This window comes from Aplidium turbinatum, chromosome 2 (genome assembly GCF_918807975.1).
Source record: "Aplidium turbinatum chromosome 2, kaAplTurb1.1, whole genome shotgun sequence".
In the NCBI taxonomy this organism is placed as follows: Eukaryota; Metazoa; Chordata; class Ascidiacea; order Aplousobranchia; family Polyclinidae; genus Aplidium; species Aplidium turbinatum.
Genome location: NC_137473.1, coordinates 14,058,081 through 14,081,372, shown reverse-complemented (window position 1 = coordinate 14,081,372; position 23,292 = coordinate 14,058,081). Strand labels below are relative to the sequence as shown.

The 23,292-nt window shown below is 35.8% G+C and overlaps 1 protein-coding gene across 2 annotated transcripts; it reads right to left on the bottom strand.

Moving 5' to 3' along the window:
* Positions 1–5,469: 5,469 nt before the first annotated feature.
* On the bottom strand, positions 5,470–20,776 carry LOC145764506 (lysosomal-associated transmembrane protein 4B-like). Of its 2 annotated transcripts, XR_014288486.1 has the most exons (8): positions 19,268–20,776; positions 17,742–17,856; positions 17,427–17,500; positions 15,652–15,771; positions 13,265–13,429; positions 11,325–11,402; positions 9,163–9,750; positions 5,470–9,131 (listed from the first exon to the last, which is right to left on the bottom strand). XR_014288486.1 is itself a non-coding variant. In XM_082576125.1 (7 exons), the coding sequence occupies exons 1-7, from the start codon at positions 19,349–19,351 to the stop codon at positions 9,664–9,666; spliced, it is 723 nt and encodes a 240-aa protein (XP_082432251.1). In that variant the 5' UTR covers positions 19,352–20,776; the 3' UTR covers positions 5,470–9,663. The 2 variants fall into 2 exon arrangements, 1 of the variants encoding a protein (XP_082432251.1); XM_082576125.1 differs by having other exon boundaries at positions 5,470–9,750.
* Positions 20,777–23,292: the final 2,516 nt, after the last annotated feature.

Below are 23,292 nucleotides of genomic sequence, written 5' to 3'. Positions count from 1 at the left end.
TCGAAATGACTGGTGCAACGCCGTACACCTAAAAACTGTCACTACAATACAAATTACTTGGATAAAAGACGGAACCTTTGTCCAGCTAGCAAGCACTAAGCCAACAGTTAAATGTGCGGCCAACTTTCAAACAATCATTTTACGAATGACCAGAATAGATATCAATATCTCAAATTCACGTAGAAAGTAACTGTGACGCAATAAATGAAAGACAATTATGAAGTCATTCCAACAGGTGTTCAAGCTGATGTAATATTTCCTGTTTAAACAGGCCCAAACAAGTCCAAACAGGTCTTATGAACGATGGTGCAATTTTGGCACATGCTTTAGGAATTTCCATGACGTAATATTCAGTAGACTTGAACGGTTTTATATGACGTTTGATTTGTACAGAGATTGGCCGTAACAATTACTAAAAGAAGCATAATTTTTGCAAAATATGATCAAAAAATGTTTTCTTCTCGGATGTCAACTAACCTAGTTCTCCTTTCTAACTAACCTAGTTCTCCTTTTTAATGTCCGACAACATCGAATCGACATAAAAACGACAATATTGCCAGCCGATGTAAATTAGCACTTCGGATTAAGACTTTGTTAAAATAAACGTCGGGAATTACAAACAAGACTTACAGCGCTGGTGATCGCAGATGGATATATTCCAGCAATAACAAATATTCCTGCACAGTGCAACAGTGGCGATTATGAGGCGCTGACCTAATTTTGCGTCACTCTTTGATACTACATATTTTCGACAGTTAATTCACGATCATTCTATTGCGAAATTAAAGAATTGGCTAGAAGAGACCGGCGGCCAAACTTGGCCGATTTCGGAGGTAGCACCGGCGGTCATTCAAACGCTACTCAGCGGCCATGGCCGCAGGCTGCTTTAAGGCTTGACAGTAGGTGACATCATTATAACATAGCATGATGCCCTTCTTTGTATACCGGACACTTGTAGGCTATCATTACTCAATAGTGAGCTGATAGATGAGCATTGTCGCTATATCTTATCTTAAAACTTGAAAAAAATTGGGCTTTTAGTAAACAATAGTGCCCTTTTTTCGTAATCTTGCCCCCCCAGTCAAAAATCGTTCCGGCGCCCCTGAGCACACACACCGAGAATCGAACCAGGCAACCAGCGCCACTTGATCTTGAAGCGTCTTCGTTACAGATTTTTTTGTTTTTTTTGTTACAGAAGTCTACACAGAGCAGGAAAAATATAATGGTGTGAAAACATATGAGGCCATCTGCCAGCATGACCGGTTGATGATAAAAGCTTAACAAAAGTCGAGCATTATTTCAAAAACATTTAAGCAGACCAAACGTTGTGAACAATTTTCCGAATACAGTAAAATTCGCCTATAACGGCTTCGTTTATAACGTCAATTCGCCTATTACGTCACATTTCGCTCGGTGCCCGCAGAATTCCTATATTTTACGTACATTGTAGTTCGGCTACAACAGCATTGCCTATAACGTCAATTCGCATGTAACAGCAGTACAGCACCCTTTATTGGTCCCCAGACGTCTTTTGTTCGTTTATAACGTCACTTTAAGCCATCACCTTCACCACGAACGGTCAGTCTTTTAATCCAGTTGGCGCTGCTGCTGGCAAAATGTCTTCCCTTTATTTTGCTACGTGGTTTGCAGCAGTGACTTTAATCAACTGAATTAACTTTTTTCCCGCATAAAAAACTATCACGTGTAAAAAGCAGCTCTACAGCGCTGACCTTTAAACAACTCAAAGCAACAGTTGTAGGCCTACGTGCAGTATAAGATCAATGCCTTTTTTGTTAATAAACAATGAACTTCTCTACTACTGTATGTAACGAGCTGTATTGCGCAAATTTCCTGTACCTTTCGCTGTAGGTTATTTTTTTTAAACAATTTATTTGTTTACTGTATTTTCTGCGTGACTTTTATCAGTTTGGTGGTACACAGTAAACCTGACTGGATTATACACCCCTTTCTTTAATCAAAAGGCAGTTTTGGAATAGTTTGCGTTAGTTCGTCTATAACGTCAATTCGGCTATAACGTCAGTTTTTGCAATCCCCTAGAGGTACCGTTATAGGCGAATTCTACTGTACAAAAATGTAAGAAATCCAGAAGACCATAAATGGCAGTTTATTTTCTTCAACAGACAAAATAACCCAGACAGCCAATCAACCGTTTTTATACATTGATTCAACCTTTGCAAACGTTGTTTACAAAGGTTGAAGCAATGTATAAAACGGTTGATTGGCTGTCCGGGAAGTAGCTTAAATTGTGTCAAAAACATTTCTTTTGTTCAATGAAACAATAGGCTACCACATGAAGGACAATTGAGTAAAAACCGAGCAATACAGAAGAGACTACAGTTTTGTACGACAACGAATTGGCCTTCCAGCTTCTGAACCCCGCTGTTTTACATTAATTCAACATCTGAAAACGTTGAAGCAATGTAAAAAAGATTTTACTACCTGGGATACCTCATTACTTCCTGGACTGGCAACCAAGTGAGACAAGTTCCCTTCTTGGTTCTATTTTGAAGTCTCAGTGATAAAATTGCTTAAAAAAGCCATATTTCTTAATACACGTAAATTTTCACCAAACCTTGGGATTATACAGTAATCTTTTCAATAACATGCAAATACTAAAAGTGCTGTAGGCTTACAAAGCCAAACTTTCACCAAATTTAATCGATTTCATTTATTCAGGCACGTTACCTTTCAAGGTTTTGCCACCTTTTCCCGTTCGTTAACGTGCTGGTAGGTTTATATCGATTTTTGTAGTTAGTATCTTTTTCGTCCAGGAGACGTTAATGACGAAAAATAAAATGATTGATAGTTTCGTCGGAGACTACTACTTGAAAGCTGTCAGTTTAAACAAAAAAATCTGGGCTTTCTTCGAATCGTATGGAATTATTGTTGGATTTGAACAGTATATCTTACTACGCCGCAAATAAACAGACATTTCTGTGTGAATTGCTCGATGCATTCTTCCAAACTTCTAGCTTAGCCCAGATGTGTAAGGGCTACGGAGTCATGTTTCTCAGAGAAATATTGTCCAGTGTACTCGAAACTGTTTTCCTTTGGTACTTTTTATGTCAGCACGGCGCAAAGTGAAAATCATGCCATTTTTCAGATATTGACAAAATAGGAATGGAATAGCCTAGCGGTAGTAAGTTGTTTATATACACAACCACGGTCGCATTTATGAAGATACCATAAATAGCCAATCTGCATATTTTTACGTAACAAATGGTTCAAATTATGGGGTCTGAGATAATTATATTGTAGTAGCCAATATTTTGCATTTGTTTATTTTTCACGACAGTTATTTGTGGTCTCTTGAACTGCTAATTTTGCCAAATTGTACAATACAATTTTATTAGGCATCCCTAATTTGGACTCCCTAAAAAAACCTGGCCCCGATTGCAAAAGCGTTTTGATTGCTGCAAGGTTACAAGATGGTGTTTATTTCTAACATAATTTGACACTGAAAAAGTTTTTATCTTACAAACTACGCTGGACAGTCGATTGTTGAAGATGAAACTTTTTGTTACAGCAGTAGGCCTACAATGTTTGCAGAGAGTGTTGTTGTCACATCTCGCATTCTTTTGTGATGTTTTAGACGTTGCTGAATGTTTGCGCGACATCTTAACTCTCGTAAGGGAACGTTCAAATATTACGTAACGCCTTCGAGGGGGAGGGGGGGGTTTATGCAAAGCGTTACGTTAGCGTCACATCGGGGGGGGGAGGGGTTCAAGCAAAACGTTACGTAACGCTTTCGAGTATGGAATAGTAGTTTTTTGTGCTGAATTCGTAGTGAAAAAGCGTTACATGGGGGAGGGGGGGGTCAAAAATTCGGAAAAAAAGCGTTACGTAATATTTGAACGCTCCCTAACACAACGGATTTCTGACACAGCAGCCTCGAGCTTTAGTTGTAGGCTAACAATAATGGCAACGACTGACCAACAAGTGACAGAGGCTAGAAGTACAACAGTATCCCCAATTCTACAATAGTAGGCTACCATGCGTAAACTATTTTTTTAATTTTAGCATTGATTTAATCAGGTTTACTTTTAATTAATCAGTTCTATTGACATAAAATGAGTGGGGAAAAAAAGAAAGTATAACAAAAGTTATCTGAAGTTTGGCTTTATAGATGTCATAGTAAATGACCAAGTAGGCTACAATGCGTCATATGTTTTTTAAATCTGAGCAATGACGGTTTGAGACCAACTCGTTCGTATCGTCATCTTGGAAAAAAAACCTTGACCACCAAAGTAAACTTTTAGCTTTTTCCAATGCAAGAAAAACTCTTTTAAAAAAATGAAGATTGCAAGTAGCGAGTGCTTTCGCCAATCGTCGTCGGCGGAAGTTGTAGAAGCGTCTTTCGGAATTTGGCATCGTCCAGTTGGCCTACCTCGTGGACATTTTCGAAGCCCTTAATAATTTAAATCTGTTCCTGCAGGGAAAGAATACTAATCGTATCAAGGACTATGATGTTATCCAGGCTTTCATAGCAAAACTGGGGCTGTGGCATCGTCGAGTTCAAAAAGGAAACGCAGCTTCATTTTCCAACCTTGATCTACTGTCCTTGAGAAAAACCAAAATTGAACTGAAGGGCGAGCTGAAGTTCAAACTTTGAAGTGGAGTGCTACCTTCAACTTTGGAAATAAAAACTTTGAAGGCTATTTTCCAGACGTGGGTGACACAGAACTTCCAGAATTGCAGATAAAAAAATTCTTTCCAACAATTTACAAGAGGAATTCATGAAGCTAAAATGAAATTCTGCTGCAAGGGACAACCTTGAAGCAATGCCACTAACAGAGTTCTGGGAGAAATATGTGCACATTTACAAGAGTGTGGGTGCTGTGGCTATACGCACACTTCTTCCATTTTCATCCACTTACTTGTGCGAAAATGGATTTTTTACTCTCGTGAACATAAAGACAAAATCTAGAAACAAACTTGGACGTGAAGCCGATCTGAGATGTGCATTATCTGCTACTAATCCCCAAATTAAACATTTGGTATCCACAAAAAACTTACATCCTTCGCATTAATGCAACTTACCTGGAAATGAATTGCTGTTCTGCTTAATGTTTTTTGGTTTTGAAACAAGGTGGGGCGCGAATTTTTTTAGAATTGTAAAAGGGAGGCGTGTCTCAAAACGTTTAAGAACCACTGGTAAAGATATATCGCTTGGAATGAGGCTGTAAGTGGACACCAAGCTTTATGACATAACCTTGAGTTGGGTGTTGTTGCGCTATTTCGCATTATAAACTCTCTGAAACCAATACTGATCACGTATTTCAATACCCTTTGTGGGAAGTGTTTCAATATCCCAGCCAGCAAAACGTCTGCAGACGTTGAATCAACAATAAAAAACTGTTCTGCTAGTTGGGATCCGCAACACTTTGTTCATTATTTTTTAATTGAAAATACACCACAAGTCCACACACACAAAACACAAGTGCAGAAGACACATATAAGAATGATTTATTTGTTTCAGAATGTCAGATAATTGCGCAACAGTGAAAAGTCCATCAGTTGCAGTGAATTTTACAGTTGACTGCGCATCCTTGCACAAAAGCAAAGCAAGCTTAGGTCCAAAGCCAAAACAGTTGTTAGTTGTTTTTATCACAAAGTCTGTTGATATTTGACCATATGGAGTGGACTGTCTCACCTCATTAATGCATAACATATTAGCTCAACAACACACCAGCTGGTATTTACAAATTTTTCTGTACGTTGCTATAAAATCCGAATAAAATTATCACAATTCTCATAATATCGTGGTTTATGAAAAATAGAAAACAAAAAACTAAACGAAATTCCAGGAAATTTGACGAGTTAAACGAGAAATAACAATCGACAATGTTACATGACTGTGAGTTACATAACTTTTGAGCATTGTCTCTACTGTAGCTTACACATTTCATAACAAGTAATAATTTTCCTGGTATTGGCAAGCCAAACTATCACAGTATGACAGTGATCATTTGTACTATTTCAACGTTTAATTAAGTAGACTCGATTGACTTTTTCATGAAAAAAAAAAGTGACCTGGGCTAAAGTGTATAGCAATAAAATCACGCTGTTATAAAAACACCGTGCTTGGTTGAATGCTACTTCATCTCAGACAACAAATCAATCGTTATTTACATTGAAACAACGTCTGTGAAACTTTGAATCATTGTAAAAAAGGTTGATTTGCTGTCTGGGAAGATTCTGTCAAACGCCACCGAGTGAAATTTAATTAGATTTTACAACATCTTGTAGTAGCACACGAAAACATGTTATGCTTGTGAGATGAAATATGTCATAATGATATTCTTATTTGTTACTAAATGTTGTTTTTAGGATTGCTAAACAAATAAAAGACAATTTAAAAACCATTTAGATGCTTAATTGCTTATGTTACTTCCGTAAAAATGCTGCTTTTTTTGATATGTAGGCTACTTTCTACACTTGTCATTGCACAAAAGAGAACTTCTTAGGAAAAGATTCTATGAACTGAAAACATACCCACCACTCTATTTCCCAAGCGTTAGAGCACACACCTTTTACATTATGGGTACTTAACCTCAAGCGTAACCAGAAGATACATGCAAGCCTCGCCGTGATGCAAGCATAGGCCTTCAAAAAAACGATAAGTTGCATTTTCTCTGATGTTCTGTCAACCATGAACAATCCAACACGCAAAAATCCATCTTTCTAGCATTAATTTAACGTCTTTAGAAACGTAAAAAGAACGAATTTTGAAGTTAGAACTTTGAAGCATTAATAATAGGGTGTTTCAAAATTTCACCACTTTTAAATTTCAAAACGAGTACCTTTTTTTCTGATGGAGTTTTGGCCGCTGATTACGAATCTGGCATTATTTTTTCATTATGACGTCATCTTGAGGGTGCCCCACGCGATTTTTCACGATTTTTTTGCGTTTTTTCAATATCTCGAAAACTACTTGGGCTAGACGTATGGAATTTGTATCAAATGATGCAGAATATACAATTTCCTATCTCTACTTAAGAGTGTTTAAAGTCATATCTGCTTCAGAAAAAAAGTTATTTGAGAAAAACACTTTTTTATTGTTTTTACATCCATTCCATATCTATAATCTTCGAGCTATATGACAATACATTGTGACGTCAATTCGGTAATTGGTAATAACAATGGTAATTGTTTGTAAATCAACTATGATAATTGTTTGTTGACAATACGGGTCTTAAGGGATAAAAACAATTTCCAATTTGAATTTAGTTGGTCAGTTTTAAATGCAGTATAAGCAGGAATATGGCATGGTTGAGATCTGTTGAGGTTAAGTCTCTGATAGTCTCGAAAAAGTTACTTGGAAATACATTACCAACGTGTAGAGAAGTTATAGAGCACTATCATTATATTCAGCAGCTTTTAATGGATACAGACACTAAATTTTTGAAGAAAACTTCAAGATTCAATGATATCAAAGATGTAGTTATGAATGACATAGTTCAACTGTGGAGAAGAGCCAGCTTGCCTGCTATCGAGTTGAGAAGTATCCATACAAAACTGAAGCAACTTATTCACAAGTTTGCTGTGGCAAGAAAACGTGCCAAGAAATTGAAACTTATTTCAATCAGCGATGGCTGGCTCGACTAGCTCTTTGATATAACCAAGTGCCGGTGTGAAATACCAGATATATTTCAAACGTATAAAGGTAAGCTGATTTGTAGTTGCAGTTTTGACCACAGAGTTCCAGAAAAAGAAATTATGTTTCTGAAAGATCAAAGATCCGTTAGAAGAATGATTTTATCTTCATCCAAAGATGCACTGTTTAATATACACAAGCTGCAGAGTGTAATCAAGCTCAAGCGACGCACCACGGCGGAAGATGATATTGAGAACCCCACATCCAGTAAATTAAGAGCTACAATAAACGGAGGCCTATCCAATTCTAAAGTTTTGTTCAATTCGTTGAGACCGCGCCAGTTCGATTTAAATATAAATTCTAATGAGAGCAATGATGATGTTTTGGAAGCAGAGACGAGTGATAATGTTAGGGACACGTCAACCTATTTCGACCTGGATTACCAGCTCCCAAGCATCTTGCAGGAGGAAAAGCTTACCTTAAAAAACGTTCATTTTCGATCAGTACCAGTGACTATGTTAAAGCAGACCGTCGTTTAGTGTCGATTCGCCAACAATCCGATCTGCAGCGATCAACTGTTGGAGAAAAAAATATTTCTGCTTCGCCAACAACTGTACTTCGAAAGCGCGAGCAGTGTCGACTTGAAGCTTTAAATCAATGTGAGTAAGAGCTGAAACATGCTAAAGCAATTCAATTATGCTATGATGGAATAATCATAAACAAAATGGACAGGTACATCTTTTTGGGACAATTTGTGGATACAGGAGTCAAGTGTGAAAAAGTTATAGCTGTGAAAACTTTTTTGGAAGGAATTTCGGTAACTTCTCAGACCATTTTTAACTGTGTTACCGAGCAAATTTGTGAGGATACTTTAAGTAAAATATATTCAGTTATGTCAGATACTACTGCATTAAACACAGGGAAAAAATCTCGTATAAATAAGCGCCTGGCCGATTTCTTCATGGAACGGCATGGTCGAGGCATCCACACATTGGAATGCTTATTTTATGTTAATGAAATATATTTCACTCATGTCATCTAAAAAATCGAAAATCACAATTGTAATTGTCATATAGCTCGAAGATTATCGATATGGATATAAAAACAATAAAAAGGTCTTTTTCTCAAATTACTTTTTTTCTGAAGCAGATACGACTTTAAACTCTCGTAAGTATAGATAGGAAATCGTATATTCTGCATCATTTGATACAAATTCCATACGTCTAGCCCAAGTAGTTTTCGAGATATTGAAAAAACGCGAAAAATCGTGAAAAATCGCGTGGGGCACCCTCAAGATGACGTCATAATGAAAAAATAATGCCAGGTTCGTAATCAGCGGCCAAAACTCCATCAGAAAAAAAGGTACTCGTTTTGAAATTTAAAAGTGGTGAAATTTTGAAACACCCTAATTAATAACTGTCCAAAACATGTCTGATTGACATAACGTAAAGAAGAATGCAGTTTAACAAATTAGCTTACACGTGCCACAAGAAAGTAACAAAAGAATTACTGGCTTAGGAGTCACAACATACAGACTTTTGAACCACAAACTAAACTTTAGGGTAAGCATGTGATAAGAAACTGACAAGAAAAAGTGTAGTTACAAAAATTTGATAAAATTTCCTCAAGGTAGCCTAAGTGCTGAAACCACAACCGCCAACTATACTAAGCACTAACTACTACTAATTCTAAGCACATCACGAGTTTTTCATTTTGCACAACTCACTCTTACCGAACACAGAGAATAACATTGAAAAGCTTGAATAGTGAATAATGGCATTCTAGCTCAATTTGTAAATTTACAAGATAATTACACTCTAACTTTCACCATCTTGATTGTTTGGCTGCGCATGAAATCAAAGTCTAAGCCAATTGAATTCGAGTCATTGTTTGTTTTTGTATTTACAGCCTCATGCTCACCCAAAGCGCAAATCAACAGTTTTTTTTTTACATTGATTCATTACATTGAATATCTTCAGACGTTGAATCAATGTAAACAAAACGGTTAATTGGCTGTCTGGGAATTTGAAAAGTAGCACACGTGTCTAAATCACGTAAGGTGGCGGTTTTGTATCCACACTTTCTATGTCATCACACAATGGGACCTTTTGGATGTCTTCGTATTTTGGTGGCTGCAAAAAATAAAAAAATTAAAGTAAACTATACAATTATACAATTTATGTATTTGCTGCAATGATGAATGTGACGAATAGTTAAAAGATATATGACACAAACAATTGTATGCAGTCATTGTAACTTTATGACAAAAACTAGGACAAATTTGAACCTATTCTTGTTTCATGCGATGCGTCTGCTTAAATAATGGTGTAAGTCACAACAACAAGGGCTGCCAGTTGTATTTAAAGGTAGGCACTTTAACATCACCCACTCGTCGAAGAGTGCCTGCTTTTCAATGTGAAATTGCTTTGTGTTTTAGTCACAATTTTCCTTATAAACTCCATTGATTGCACTCATTAAGATCCTTCTTGCACTCAGTTCAGTTGCAGAAGAAAAAATAGTATTACCAGAGGGTGGGAATCGAACCCACGAAATCGAAATTACTACTCTTCTGCCCTAACCATTAAGCAACGCTGGTTGTAGCGAAGCATTCAGTTAAATTTCTTTGTATCAAGTTTTTCGATCAGAATATCTTGTGTCGAGTCACATGACTGAAATCAGCTGAATCGCGAGTACGCTTTTCGACGAGTGGGTAATGTTAAAGTGCCTACCGTATTTAAATGACAGCTGTTGTTGGCGGAATGGAAGCACCACAGTGAGGTTGGAATTAGAGCCGTTTACACCAAAGCTTTGACAAACGCATGCTTCATTTTAACGTGCAATCGCTTGCTAGCACTTTGATTGCTTGTTCGCTTTCTGATTTTTCCGCTTTGAAAAACGCTCTCTCTGGCATTTTTTTAGAGTAGCCTGCAGTATTGTGTCACTCGCTGTGTTATGACGTCATAGAATTTTAGCCGGAAAGCTAAATTGAGGAGAAAAATCTGCAGCAAGTGTGTTGATGTTGATGTGTGACGAATATGCTTATCAAAACTTCCTTTGGCTTCGTGCAACATAAACACTTCCTTTTGTTTTATCAAAACGATTGCTGCACAATGCTGCCACACAGTTCTGGCAATGAATAAACGGGTCCGGAAGACTGAACTAACAGTCACCAACGTGAAAGCATGCACGGTTCTAATTGTGAGCCATCATTCCATCATTGAAATACCATTCAAAGTTTATTTTGGTTCATTCCAACTCCCCAGACAGCAAAATCCGTCATTTTTAATGTCTGGGTCAGTTCTTGACGATGTGGCAATACAATACGTAGTCCCGTAGTCGTATGTGACTAGCCAAACGTAGGAATACAGGATTACAGGTCATGCTTTAAGTTTGAAATCACATGATACAAATACAGGAAGACTGGATATAGCAGGTGCCTAAGATGATCAGTCAACTGAAACTCACAAGTCATTGTAAGGCACGAACTATTTATGAACGTATTTAATGGTGCAATAAAGCGCTTTGTGTTTGCTGGCACTGAAAGGGAATTACGACTGACTGTAGTGGAAGCATCGAAACCGAGTTTGGAAAGAACACTACTTCACTTATGTGCACGAAAGATTTAAATCTCGCCACATATGTCGCACCAACGAATACAATCGTTGAGCATCACTGATAGCTTTAACCAAACAAGCAAGATCATTACCTTGTAAATGGGTTGATCCGTAAAGTTGCTGTCAGACACGGTTTGGATTTGTGGGTGTTGCTGATAGATGCCAGCGGCCTGAAATGTGATGTTAAAGAACTTTAGACTACTTGAACATACGCAGGCAACTACAAAGCAAATTCGCAACCAAAGAAAGCGTACCGTGCATCGCACACAAAAAATGTATTCTCAAACAGTTTGAAACAAATGTTATTTGAATACTTGATGGTTTTGTTGAACTGATGCGGTTTCTTCAAATGTACCATATCAGGATTTTTCAGACAGCATATCAGTCGTTTTTGCATTGATTCAACGTTTAAAGAATGTAAAAAACGACTGATTTGCTATCTGGGTTATATCAGAGCTGCAACAAAAATCAGTCGGACAAGGCAAACAGAGACCTTCATACACAGAAATAGTAAACACAAAAACAGCCAATCCAATAAGCTGCAATGTGCTGCTTTTTGTGAGGCATAACACTGAAATTCGGCACAGTCAATCTGTTGTTGTGAAAAAAACTCGACAGTCGCTTGAACGGTCAGACTTAACAATACAGCAGCCAGCAAACGTGAGTCCATGTTATTAAATTGATTCAACCTCTACAGACGTAGAATCAATGTAAAAAAGGCTGATTTGGTGAGTGGGACGGCGCTCGTGACTTTGAGTCATATATGGCGTTAATGTATCAACGGAAATGAATATTTAGCTTGGTTAAGTGAGTTGCTTCAGCCGAACTACTCGCGTGGTTAGTTCAATTGCTTTTTGCAACGGCGTATTTATCATTGCATGACAATTGTTCGTGACGTTAGAAACCATCTTAGAATGACTTTCTAAGCTAAACTTGTACCTTGAAATACGTTAATGTTTCTCCTGAGTATATTTGCTATGTTTAGCCAACTTAAGTCACTGACGAGCAAAATAAGAAATGGTTGAAAGTAGCTATTTTTCAATCATTTATTTTAGCTCTATCGTGCTGTGACGCCATTTAGGAAATTACAAGATGGAAAAGCAAACAGCTGAAACATTGCTTCCAAAATACCATAAAAGATATGGTAGAGAGTTAATGTAAACCATGGCCACCTAAAGATACGGCCTGATTTGTCACATTTTGCAAAAATTTCCAGGTTTTTCTAACTTTGGGCAAACGTTTAAATAATTTTTTTTAAGAATTAGATTTTTACGCTTTCTTTATTCTTTTCTCCAGATGACACAATAGGTTTTAACATCCTCACTTGTTGAAAAGCAAAGAAAATTTGATTTCGAAGATTTTAGTCAGACTGTTAATTTTCAATAACAGTCTGATTTTGCGTTTTTCAACTTACTTTTTCTCATTTGCTACTGCTTCCCCAAGGCAACTAAAAAGTTTTATGTCATTAGGAAACCGCAAAAAGTAAAAACATCTCAAAAAATGTCAGTCAAGCACTAGCAGTAGCAGTAATCAAAATCTGCAATATGTGACAAATCAGGCCGCATCTCCAGGTGGCCATGTGTAAGCATACATTCCGTTCGTTATTCATTTACCAGTTGTCCGTTATATTGCAATATAAGAAATTTACAACGTAGGGGTTCAAGTAGCACAACATGGTAAAGCCATTTGAATTGCCTTCAATGTGGACGTCCGCAGAGGCTGAATCGATTTGAAGGGCTGATTAATGATTATCATTTGATCTAGCTGGAAAGTTAGGAGCTGGACGGTAAATTACCTATCACATCTAAGATAAGCAACAAGACCGTGTCTTCAACAGCCTGTTGTTGTTGTGTGAAAAGAAAGTTCTTCCTTGCCATCATGATTGAGTTGTGTACTCACTGGTCACTACACTACCATAGTGAGTACGAAAACAGTGCTATATTTTAAACGAAACAGTGCCACAGTAAAGTTCAATAGGAACTACTGACGTTTCAAACAAATGACTGCAATACACAAGGAAATAAATAGTTACCTCTGTTTTGATAAACTTGTAACATTTGTACACGACCATAATCAGGTATGCCTTTATCACCAGAATTAGAGCGAGAACTCCAAATACAATCAGAGCTAGCCAATGATCATCAACGTTTTGAATCCATTCTTTCCAATCTTCAGGCATTTTGTTGTACTGAAGATACTATTAAAATGGCATACGGTAAGACAGAGACATAGCTACAAGGGAGGCTTGAGAAAAATGTTCTCCCGCAAAAAAATAATATCTTAACACTGAATATAGCCTTATTGTTATTTCTTGAGTTATCACAATTATTTATCTTGCCAAAAGTTTTGTGCCAACTAATTTGCCTGTTTAGTTAGATATATCGCTGATGGCAAAACACATGCCATGATTGAAAGACAATATGAAACTGGTTGGTTGGTTTTGAATCTTTACCCTCGGACTGACGAAGCCCTGATAGGTTATTCCTGGTAGTTTCGCGTAACCGCATAAACTGTAATTCGCATAAACTGTAAAATAAGGTTCTTCTCACAAAATCCGTTAGTGATTCAACATAAAACTTATCCCAGTTGAAGTCAAATAAAAAGAAATAGCAGCAACAAACATTTCATCAAACGTCAACTTAGACATAGAAAAAAGATCCCCCATCAAACTGACATGGTCTAGCGATTTTTTTACATACAACAATGTGAGTATGCTACTTTGAGAATGGTCAGTCAGACTTGAAATTTACGGTCACAATCAAGGGAAAAACTTGTCTTGTGTTCAGCCACGAAACTTGGCTGTTTTGCATCATTTCAACATCACTAAAGATTGAAATAATGCAAAACAGCAGGTTGGCTGGATGCCCAAGCAGAAAATTAGTCCGTTTTTACATCAACGCAACGACTGTGTCCAGGCCTTTAAGCTGAGAAGTCGTCAAATGGCCTCCGAAACTACCGCGCCGGTGGCGGTAGACCATGTTTGATCGCTAGCTTCCAAAAACCAAGATTTCTCCATTCTGTTTTTTCCACTCGCGTTCGTATTTCTGATTTGGTGTGATATTGTTTACTTTATTTAAAATGTTTTGTCACACCGCGCATCCCAGTGGATCATCAGTTGAATTATAGGAAAAATTGATGAAAAGTTTAGGAACGAAGTTTTGTTTTGAAATTTTTTCTCTTCACTCGCATTTGCAGCCTTTTTTCACAAACAAGGCAAAGTCTCTGGTACGCCGATGAGAAATATTGCTGAAAAAAGTTTTGCAAAAAGAACGTCGACCTATGGCTATAAAACTCGAAGACCAGCTCTGCACTACTTGTTGGAAAGCAGGAGATCAAAACGTAACACTTTTTCAGGGCCTTGTTTGCATTGTTTTTAACTGAACTTTACAACACAAAAACACGACATTAATAAACAAATATTCAAAAACAGGATCTTTTTATTTTGGCCACCGGGAAGAAGCTCTGGTAGGCCATGCTTAGTCGCCAAAAAAATAAAGGAGCTTAGAGGCCCGTGAGTTCATCTAAAAATGGACATTTTTCCTGTCCGAGTGGTACGGTATGCAAGAACACGGTCGAATGAGAGTGTGCAGCATGCATTTGCACAATGATTTGGAAGAAAAGAACCAGGTCATTTTACTCTGCACAAGCAACCTTCTTGTTTGAACTTTTTATGCCATGTCCAAATCTGCTTTCCATCTGGCCCTTTTCTTCCAAATCGTTGCACGCTGCACAGTCTTATTCGACTGTGTTCTAGCATACTCCAGTACACAAAATGCTTTTTCTACGCTATTGTATGGTATTTCTATATCGAAAAAAAAAAAAAGGCTGAAAACTTAAAGATAAAATTTATGTTGTATCGGTACATACTGTTAAAATTTGAGATCGTATGTATAAACGATAATTGGCAAAGTTACAACAAGACTGTAGTGTACAATGATGTCAATTTTTTTGAAACACTCTATACTTGTTGATGTCATTGAAATCGACAACAATCGAAAGAGCAGAGCTGCTCTTCTCTGCTTGCAGCTATTGGTAAAGTACGAACATATGAAAAAAGCTAAATTGTGAGCTCACTAATTTCATCTAACAGTCGAGATAAACGAATTCTTAATTGATACAGAACATTAAATGACAGTTGATGATAACAATAGAATGGGTATGAATAAAATATATTATTTAATTGTATACTGGTTAAGTGGTTATCATGAATTATGTCAGTTGGTATAATTTGGTATTTAGTTTGAATAAATAGGAATAGCTGTTTTTCACATGGTTTTAGAATTTAGAAGGTAATTTAGTTAGTAAGTAACAAATTTTTCTGATATCCACAATAACATATATTATATATAATTGATAAGCTACTTACATACCGTACGTTACTTATTAACATTTGAATCTATTTAAGATGACATGGCTCACCTCTAGCATGGTCGTTTTGATATCCTGCCAGTAGAACATGACATTGCCAAGATAGAGAACAGTGCATATAAAATTGAACAACTGCAGAATGAAGATGGGGAGAAGAAATCCAGCACGGGTCTAACAAAAATATTGCACTCCGTATTTAATTAAAGCATGTAGAGTTTAGATCAGTAAACATTACAAGTGTATTGCATTGAGGGAATATGACACATGGACTATAACTATAAGAGATAGAAAATGTCTTGTACTTTGAAACAGCCTGGGTTTTTTTTTTCCCAGAGACTTTTTGTCATTTGTCCGAAATGACTTGAAAAAATTCGGTCATTTTTTATTTAATTTGGTCATTTTTAGTCATTTTTGGTCATATATTTTTTTTTGGACATTTTGACCGAAGTGACTATATTTTTTTCGGACATTTTGCTAAAAAATCGGTTAATGACCGATAAATGACCGAAAAAAAAACAAAAACAGGAAACAGCTATTCCATCAGTTAAAAGGACTAAAAATGAGTTCTTATATGTCTCTGTTTCAGAGCACCTACAATGCAAACTAGTTTAAGTACCGTAATTTAACATGTCAAATTTGTTTGAAACATAGTAACATACAATTCTGTTTGATGCCATTAATTGGAACCGTTAAAAAAAGCTATTAACTACTACACAGTTTTTTGTCAATAAACTACTGAATTATATATCATAGACAATTAGACATTAACTCCAAAATTCCAAGTCCAAAACGACAAAGCTCAATTTAACTTTATCGCATGAAAAGGTTCGAAAAATGCAGTATACTGGTGGTACAGTAATTGATCCTGTGATTGGTACAGTACTTGAATGTAATTCAAAGTGCCAAGATTATATTGCAACTCCAACTGTTGCTTTGTTAATAGGGTTGCAAAATTCCCGGGAATTTTCAGAGCCGAAACTTTCCATGGAAATTTTGGGAATTAACGGGAATTTTGGGGAATTTTCGGAAACATTCAAAACAGTCTTAATTTGATGTTGAAACAGGAAAATAATGGCTTTATACTGTTTAGAATAAAAGTACTATGTATAACTAAAATACTTAAGAACATACAAACACATGGTTTAGTTTAATAACTCCAAAAATGAATCATCACCAATCTGTTTTTTACAAAGAAAAACAATACTGAGTCAGTTACAAAGTCGTTGTTCTAGTTGCTGCCGGTTAGCATCTCCTCCTGCTCGGCTACTTCAGATGATGTACCGTACTAATGACTGTTCTGGCAGCGTCATCGACTTCAGAGTCAACTTCAATTTGAGTTGACTTGTCTTCACAGGGCTCAAACAATGCCAAGTTTGACCTGACTGATACTAGTTTGTCCATCCTTTCATTTGCGAGCCTATTGCGGACCTTGGTGTGAGTGTTCCCAAATATGATCACTTGATCAGTATTTTTTTAAATATTGAAAAAGTGTGCATAAGCCTCATTCTTAATTAACACCAAATTAGTGTTTATAATAATTAAAGAAAATAAGAAATGCTTAAGATAGGTTTTTGATATTTTTTTCTAATTGATGAAATATTTAACAAATTTTTTAAACATAATAAATGCCAAATGAAAATTCCCCAATATTCCCGGGTCCTTCAAAATTCCCGGAAAGTTTCCAGGAAAGTTTCCAAAATTCGCGGAAACTTTCACCCCTTTACAACCCTATTTGTTAATGAAGAATTTCAAATTTCTGCTGATTATTATCACACAATGAAAACATTCATTGATGAATGATGATTGTACGCTACACTTGCACATACCTTTAGTATTCCATACACGGCCAAACCTGCAATCAAACTGATGAAAACACCATTTCCCAAAGCCACCCACATTGCTGAAAGATAAACATTAATAGTTATAAAAACTCTATGCAAACACTGAAAGTTTTAATTGATATACTTTGCATAAAAAATCCTTCAGCATGGTAACAGCAATTTATATCTTCACAGACTTAATGTTTGTGAAAGATATATTAAAAAAATGAGATATGACATAGTTTCTTATATATATAATATTTCTTGCAAGCTCAAAATATAATCGTCATGGTAAAAAAATGAAAGATTTTTGATACTAACTTGTACGATTATAGTGACCATAGCTGTCAATCAAATCCAGAGATCCATACTGCTTTGGGTCAACTGTCTTCGTAAGACATAATGAAGCTCCAATGATGCTTAAGGTTCCAACAACCTAATAGGATTTATTTTGATGATCAACACAAAGTGCAGTATGGCATACACTTTCAGCAACAAATTTGAAACCTGAACGAAACCACTCAAATGCATGAATTAGTTTATCAGTGGAAATGTTTCAGAAGATACAGTATACCAATATGAAAATGACAGCCAACTGTGTAATGATGTTGAAATAAGGATATCAATTTGTTTCATTTTTACCATGTTTTACTTTAGTGCACATTTCATAGATTTATTGAGCAGGAATTTATAACATTAATCAATTCATTATCAAAATTTGTGCAAATGAAATTATATATAATTTCTAAAGGACGATTACTGCCTTGTTTAATGTTTATCATAGATTAGTTTAGTTTTCTCTTTTGCGTAAACTGGAATTGTTGGACCAGATACTATGCTCTTTGTACAAACACAAACATTCATAAGCTGTTTGTGTTTAAATATTTTCTTCGGAAAGCTTTGTGCGACAAAGTTTGAAACACAAAGATTTTAATTATAACAAAATGTTTCACTAACAGTCAAAATTTATCTCAAATAATTGCACAAATAAAAAAAATGATTTAAGTGTTGTTAAAAAAAAAAAAAAATTTTACGTTTGTCCTCGTAAGTTTTGTTTGCACATTTAGAGTGCAAAAGTTTGCTTACGAATAAAAAAAGTAATTTAGGCTACTGACAAGTAATTATGACAATACCGTACATTTAAAATGATGATTAATTGATTATTATATTATACTATTAGTAATAAATCCCTTACTCAAGAACAAGCATGCTTTCTAAAATTCTACTAAAATGCATTCCATAAATTTGCATTGTTTTTCAGCCAGCCTAGCAATGAAACAAGTTATAAATGTCACAAACAGCGAAAATGTCACAAAGACGGCATTTTGAAAAAAAATTGTGTCTTGTTAATTTTGTAGCTCAAAATTACGAGTTTCTAACTTCTGCTTAATTTTTGTATTTCTACATCATAATAAAGTATATATATAATATTTTTCACAAAAAAAAGTAACAGGGTATAAAACGCCATTGCAAATCATCCTTTTTCTCCGTCCAATTATAGACCTTGTTTATGATAAAAATGTGTCAGTAGTCAGCTCAAAAAAACACTAATCATCTCTCCCCTCTTTAAGCCAACCCTGAACAGAACTGTCAGTAGAGTTTTATTGATTTGAAATAAGGGCTATGAAAAAGTCAGATCATATTTCTAACAATCAAAACAAAAACACTACATGCCAAAACATAACATGAGTCTAGAAAAGTGTAGAAATGACATCAAGTCAACATGCACAATTGCACATGTTGAAATCTCTATACTTTATAAGAATCTTTAGGCTGTTTACTTAGTAGTCTAGAAAAATACATTGATTTAAAGTTGCCTCCTTCATTGAACATGCAGATGTACTTACAAGACAGAGAATTGAAAGAACAAAGGTTCCCACTTTAACATGGCAGCATAAGCAACATTTTGGATTGTTGTTTTGAGCCATCATCAATGGACAGAAATCTTTCAAAGCGCTGTTTTCCTTTAATTCAATAAGAGTTGTATCCAGATACACACTCAAGATTATAAATATACTTATTTGGCAGTGTATTATTATTTTTTAAAGTTAAATAAAATGTATATATATCTCAATAAAAAACTTTGTCATTAACCAATGTAATAGACAGCAATGCTGTAATAGAACTATAGGGTTTAAGTCGCCCACGCCTGATAGTCGACAACGTCTCTCTTGCATTTTTCTCATGAAATCGCTTAAGACCTATAAGCCCCGATATGTCTAGCCCTCTTGGTCTTTTGTTAATAAATAATATTATTTTAAAATGAGGACACTATGTGATGTTAAAAACATTCAATATAAAATTTGTTTTAATTTAGTTTTTTTGTGAAAGTTGAAAAACAAACGTAAATAGTCTACTCAACTTTGAGTGCTTATGGTATGTAAAAGACAAACTCTCTACCAAAAGCTCTATCATCTAAAAAAGCATTAACAACTTTGTCAGAAACCTTTCAGTTTTGAACTGTTTACGCAAGTGCACAAGCTACCTTTGTTCAAAGGGTCTCCTTTGCCAAATGCCTTGTAGCAAATGTGGCGAGTGGATTTTGCTTTGACAGCTTTAGCTCGTCTGTTTAATGTTTATACATGACCTTGTTTGGAATGTTTGTTATGATTTTTGGCAATGTGTAGTCAGGGTTGGAAGTCGTTAATCAAAAAGCAATGACTATATCACTATTCGATAGTGCCCAAAAAAGCAACAACTTTCCGCTATCGATAATTAAAAAAAGCAATGAATAGCAATTACTAAAAATAATTAAAAAATATAACAGGCAACCCACAAACTCAAAAAAAAACAAGTCCAAACTTGCGGGAAAACCGCAAGGTTGGCAACACTGTTAATAACTCTCACTGGCATGGTTTTTCTGAACTGTGTTGCCGCAAAATCTTCCTTTAAAGTTTAAAAACCGGAAGGGGACTAAGTTGGATAGTAATTCGAAAACTAAATCTCGTAAATTCGTTTTGACGACGAAGTAAGTGAACAACAAAAAATGATTCAGCAGTTCTCCTAAATCGATTTGTGAAAAACAAATAATGATTTCGTTGCTTGCATAAAAAGAAGTAAATAACGCGCATTCGATATTTATTTTTAAAAGGAATGAGTATAAGCATTCGATTTTCAGAAAGCAACGAATAACGCTATCAAATAGTGACAACTAATCGTTACTTCCAACCCTGTGTATAGTCCACCATAACAAACTTGAGTTGCGACTGTGGCCACATATGCTTTCATGCTTTATAATAATACACAATAATTACAAAAGGCTTGTGTAGCGGCTAGTTTCCTTTGCTCCCTTTTGTTTTGTGCTTTGTTGGTGCTTTCTATTGCTATCCCGCTATGCACGCTTTGTAAATTACCATAAATTTAGTTTTCTGTCCGCCATGAAAGGAAGCAATAATAATTGTATTTTATCTCAAATTTAAAAAATGTTTTTATATCTCAGCACAGTAACAAATTGTTAAGTTAAAATCAAGTGATCATACATTGGAATAGGCTACACAGTTGTTGTGTCATAAACGCCATTGAAGGCTATTGTCCACTGATACCTGTTTGGTTGCCTCTGGTGATAGGTGTTTGCCGAAGTGGTGCTGGTTTAGGATCGGCCGCCTTGGTTAGTGACGTCACAAAAATCTGTGACGTCATGCAAAAAAACGCAACTACTTTTAGAAAGGGTGCAAAAACGCGGAATAGAAGTAAAAGCGGAATGCCTATTGATTTTTAAATATTTGTAGGCATTGTTATTGATCTAGCGCTAACTTAAACTGTTACTATTTTGTACCAATTCTCAGCAATTCAATTTTACAATAAAAATACTTGCTTTATTAACGTAACAACTTTCACGTTTATATGTTATCTACAAAACGAGCAATGTTATCTACAAAACGAGCAATCGTGGTTCAGTATAAGCCGCCCACAGTTTGATGTGATCGATGAATACTGCCTCCACCAAATATGCTGTAGCTTTCTCATTTCTGCTCGGATTTTAACAATTTTACTATCGTTGGATGGCATTATGCTTCATCTACCCGAATGGATTAATTGCCAATCTAAAGTAGGCACTATATTTATGTAGCGCTAACTTAAACTTTACTATTTTGTAACAATTCTCAGCAATTCAATTTTTACAATAAAAATACCAAACCAACACAAATTAAAAGAGTATGTCTTGTTTTATTAACCTAACAACTTTCACGTTCATATGTTATCTACAAAACGAGAAATCGTTGTTCAAACGTAACCGCTCGACGAAGCTTTTTTCCAATGGATTTTTCAAGGCGATTCGATCGTGGTTCAGTATAAGCCGCCCACAGTTTGATGTGATCGGTGAATAGTGCCTCCACCAAATATGCTGTAGCTTTCTCATTTCTGCTCGGATTCTAACAATTTTACTATCGTTGGATGGCATTATGCTTCATCTACTCGAATGGATTAATTGCCAGTCTAAAGTAGGCATTACATTTATGTAGCGCTAACTTAAACTTTACTATTTTGTGCCAATTCTCAGCAATTCATTTATTACAATAAAAATACCAAACTAACACAAATTAAAAGAGTATGTCTTGGTTTATTCAAATGTTAACTTTCACATTTATATCTAATCGCGATCAGTTTCCAGTGTTCATTACAAGCCGCCCACAGTTTGCTGTGATCAGTGAATACTGCCTCCACCAAATGTGCTGTAGCTTTCTCATTTCTGTTCGGATTTGAGAAATTTTACCATCGTTGGAATGCACGATACTGCATCTATCCAAATTCATTGGTTGCAAGTTTAAAGTATGCATTATATTGATCTAGCGCTAACTTAAACTTTACTATTTTGTACCAATTCTCAGCAATTCATTTTTTACAATAAAAATACCAAACTAACACAAATTAAAAGAGTATGTCTTGCTTTATTCATATGTTAACTTTCACATTTATATCTAATCCACAAAACGAGCAATCGTTGTTCAAACGTAACCGCTCGACGAAGCTTTTTTCCAATGCATTTTTCAAGGCGATTCGATCGTGGTCCAGTATAAGCCGCCCACAGTTTGATGTGATCGGTGAATAGTGCCTCCACCAAATATGCTGTAGCTTTCTCATTTCTGCTCGGATTCTAACAATTTTACTATCGTTGGATGGCATTATGCTTCATCTATACGAATCAGTTAACCCTAATTCACAAATAAACACTGGAGCCATTAACTGATGGTTTAAACTTTACTATTTTGTACCAATTCTCAGCAATTCATTTTTTACAATAAAAATACCAAACCAACACAAATTAAAAGAGTATGTCTTGCTTTATTCATATGTTAACTTTCACATTTATATCTAATCCACAAAACGAGCAATCGTTGTTCAAACGTAACCGCTCGACGAAGCTTTTTACCAAAACAATGCAAACACAAAGCGATCAGTTTCGAGTGTTCATTACAAGCCGCCCACAGTTTGATGCGATCGGTGAATAGTGCCTCCACCAAATATGCTGTAGCTTTCTCATTTCTGCTCGGATTTTAACAATTTTACTATCGTTGGATGGCATTATGCTTCATCTACTCGAATGGATTAATTGCCAATCTAAAATAGGCACTATATTTATGTAGCGGTAACTTAAACTTTACTATTTTGTACCAATTCTCAGCAATTCAATTTTTACAATAAAAATACCAAACTAACACAAATTAAAAGATTATGTCTTGTTTTATTAACCTAACAACTTTCACGTTTATATGTTATCCACAAAACGAGAAATCGTTGTTCAAACGTAACCGCTCGACGAAGCTTTTTTCCAATGCATTTTTCAAGGCGATTCGATCGTGGTTCAGTATAAGCCGCCCACAGTTTGCTGTGGTCGATGAATACTGCCTCCACCAAATATGCTGTAGCTTTC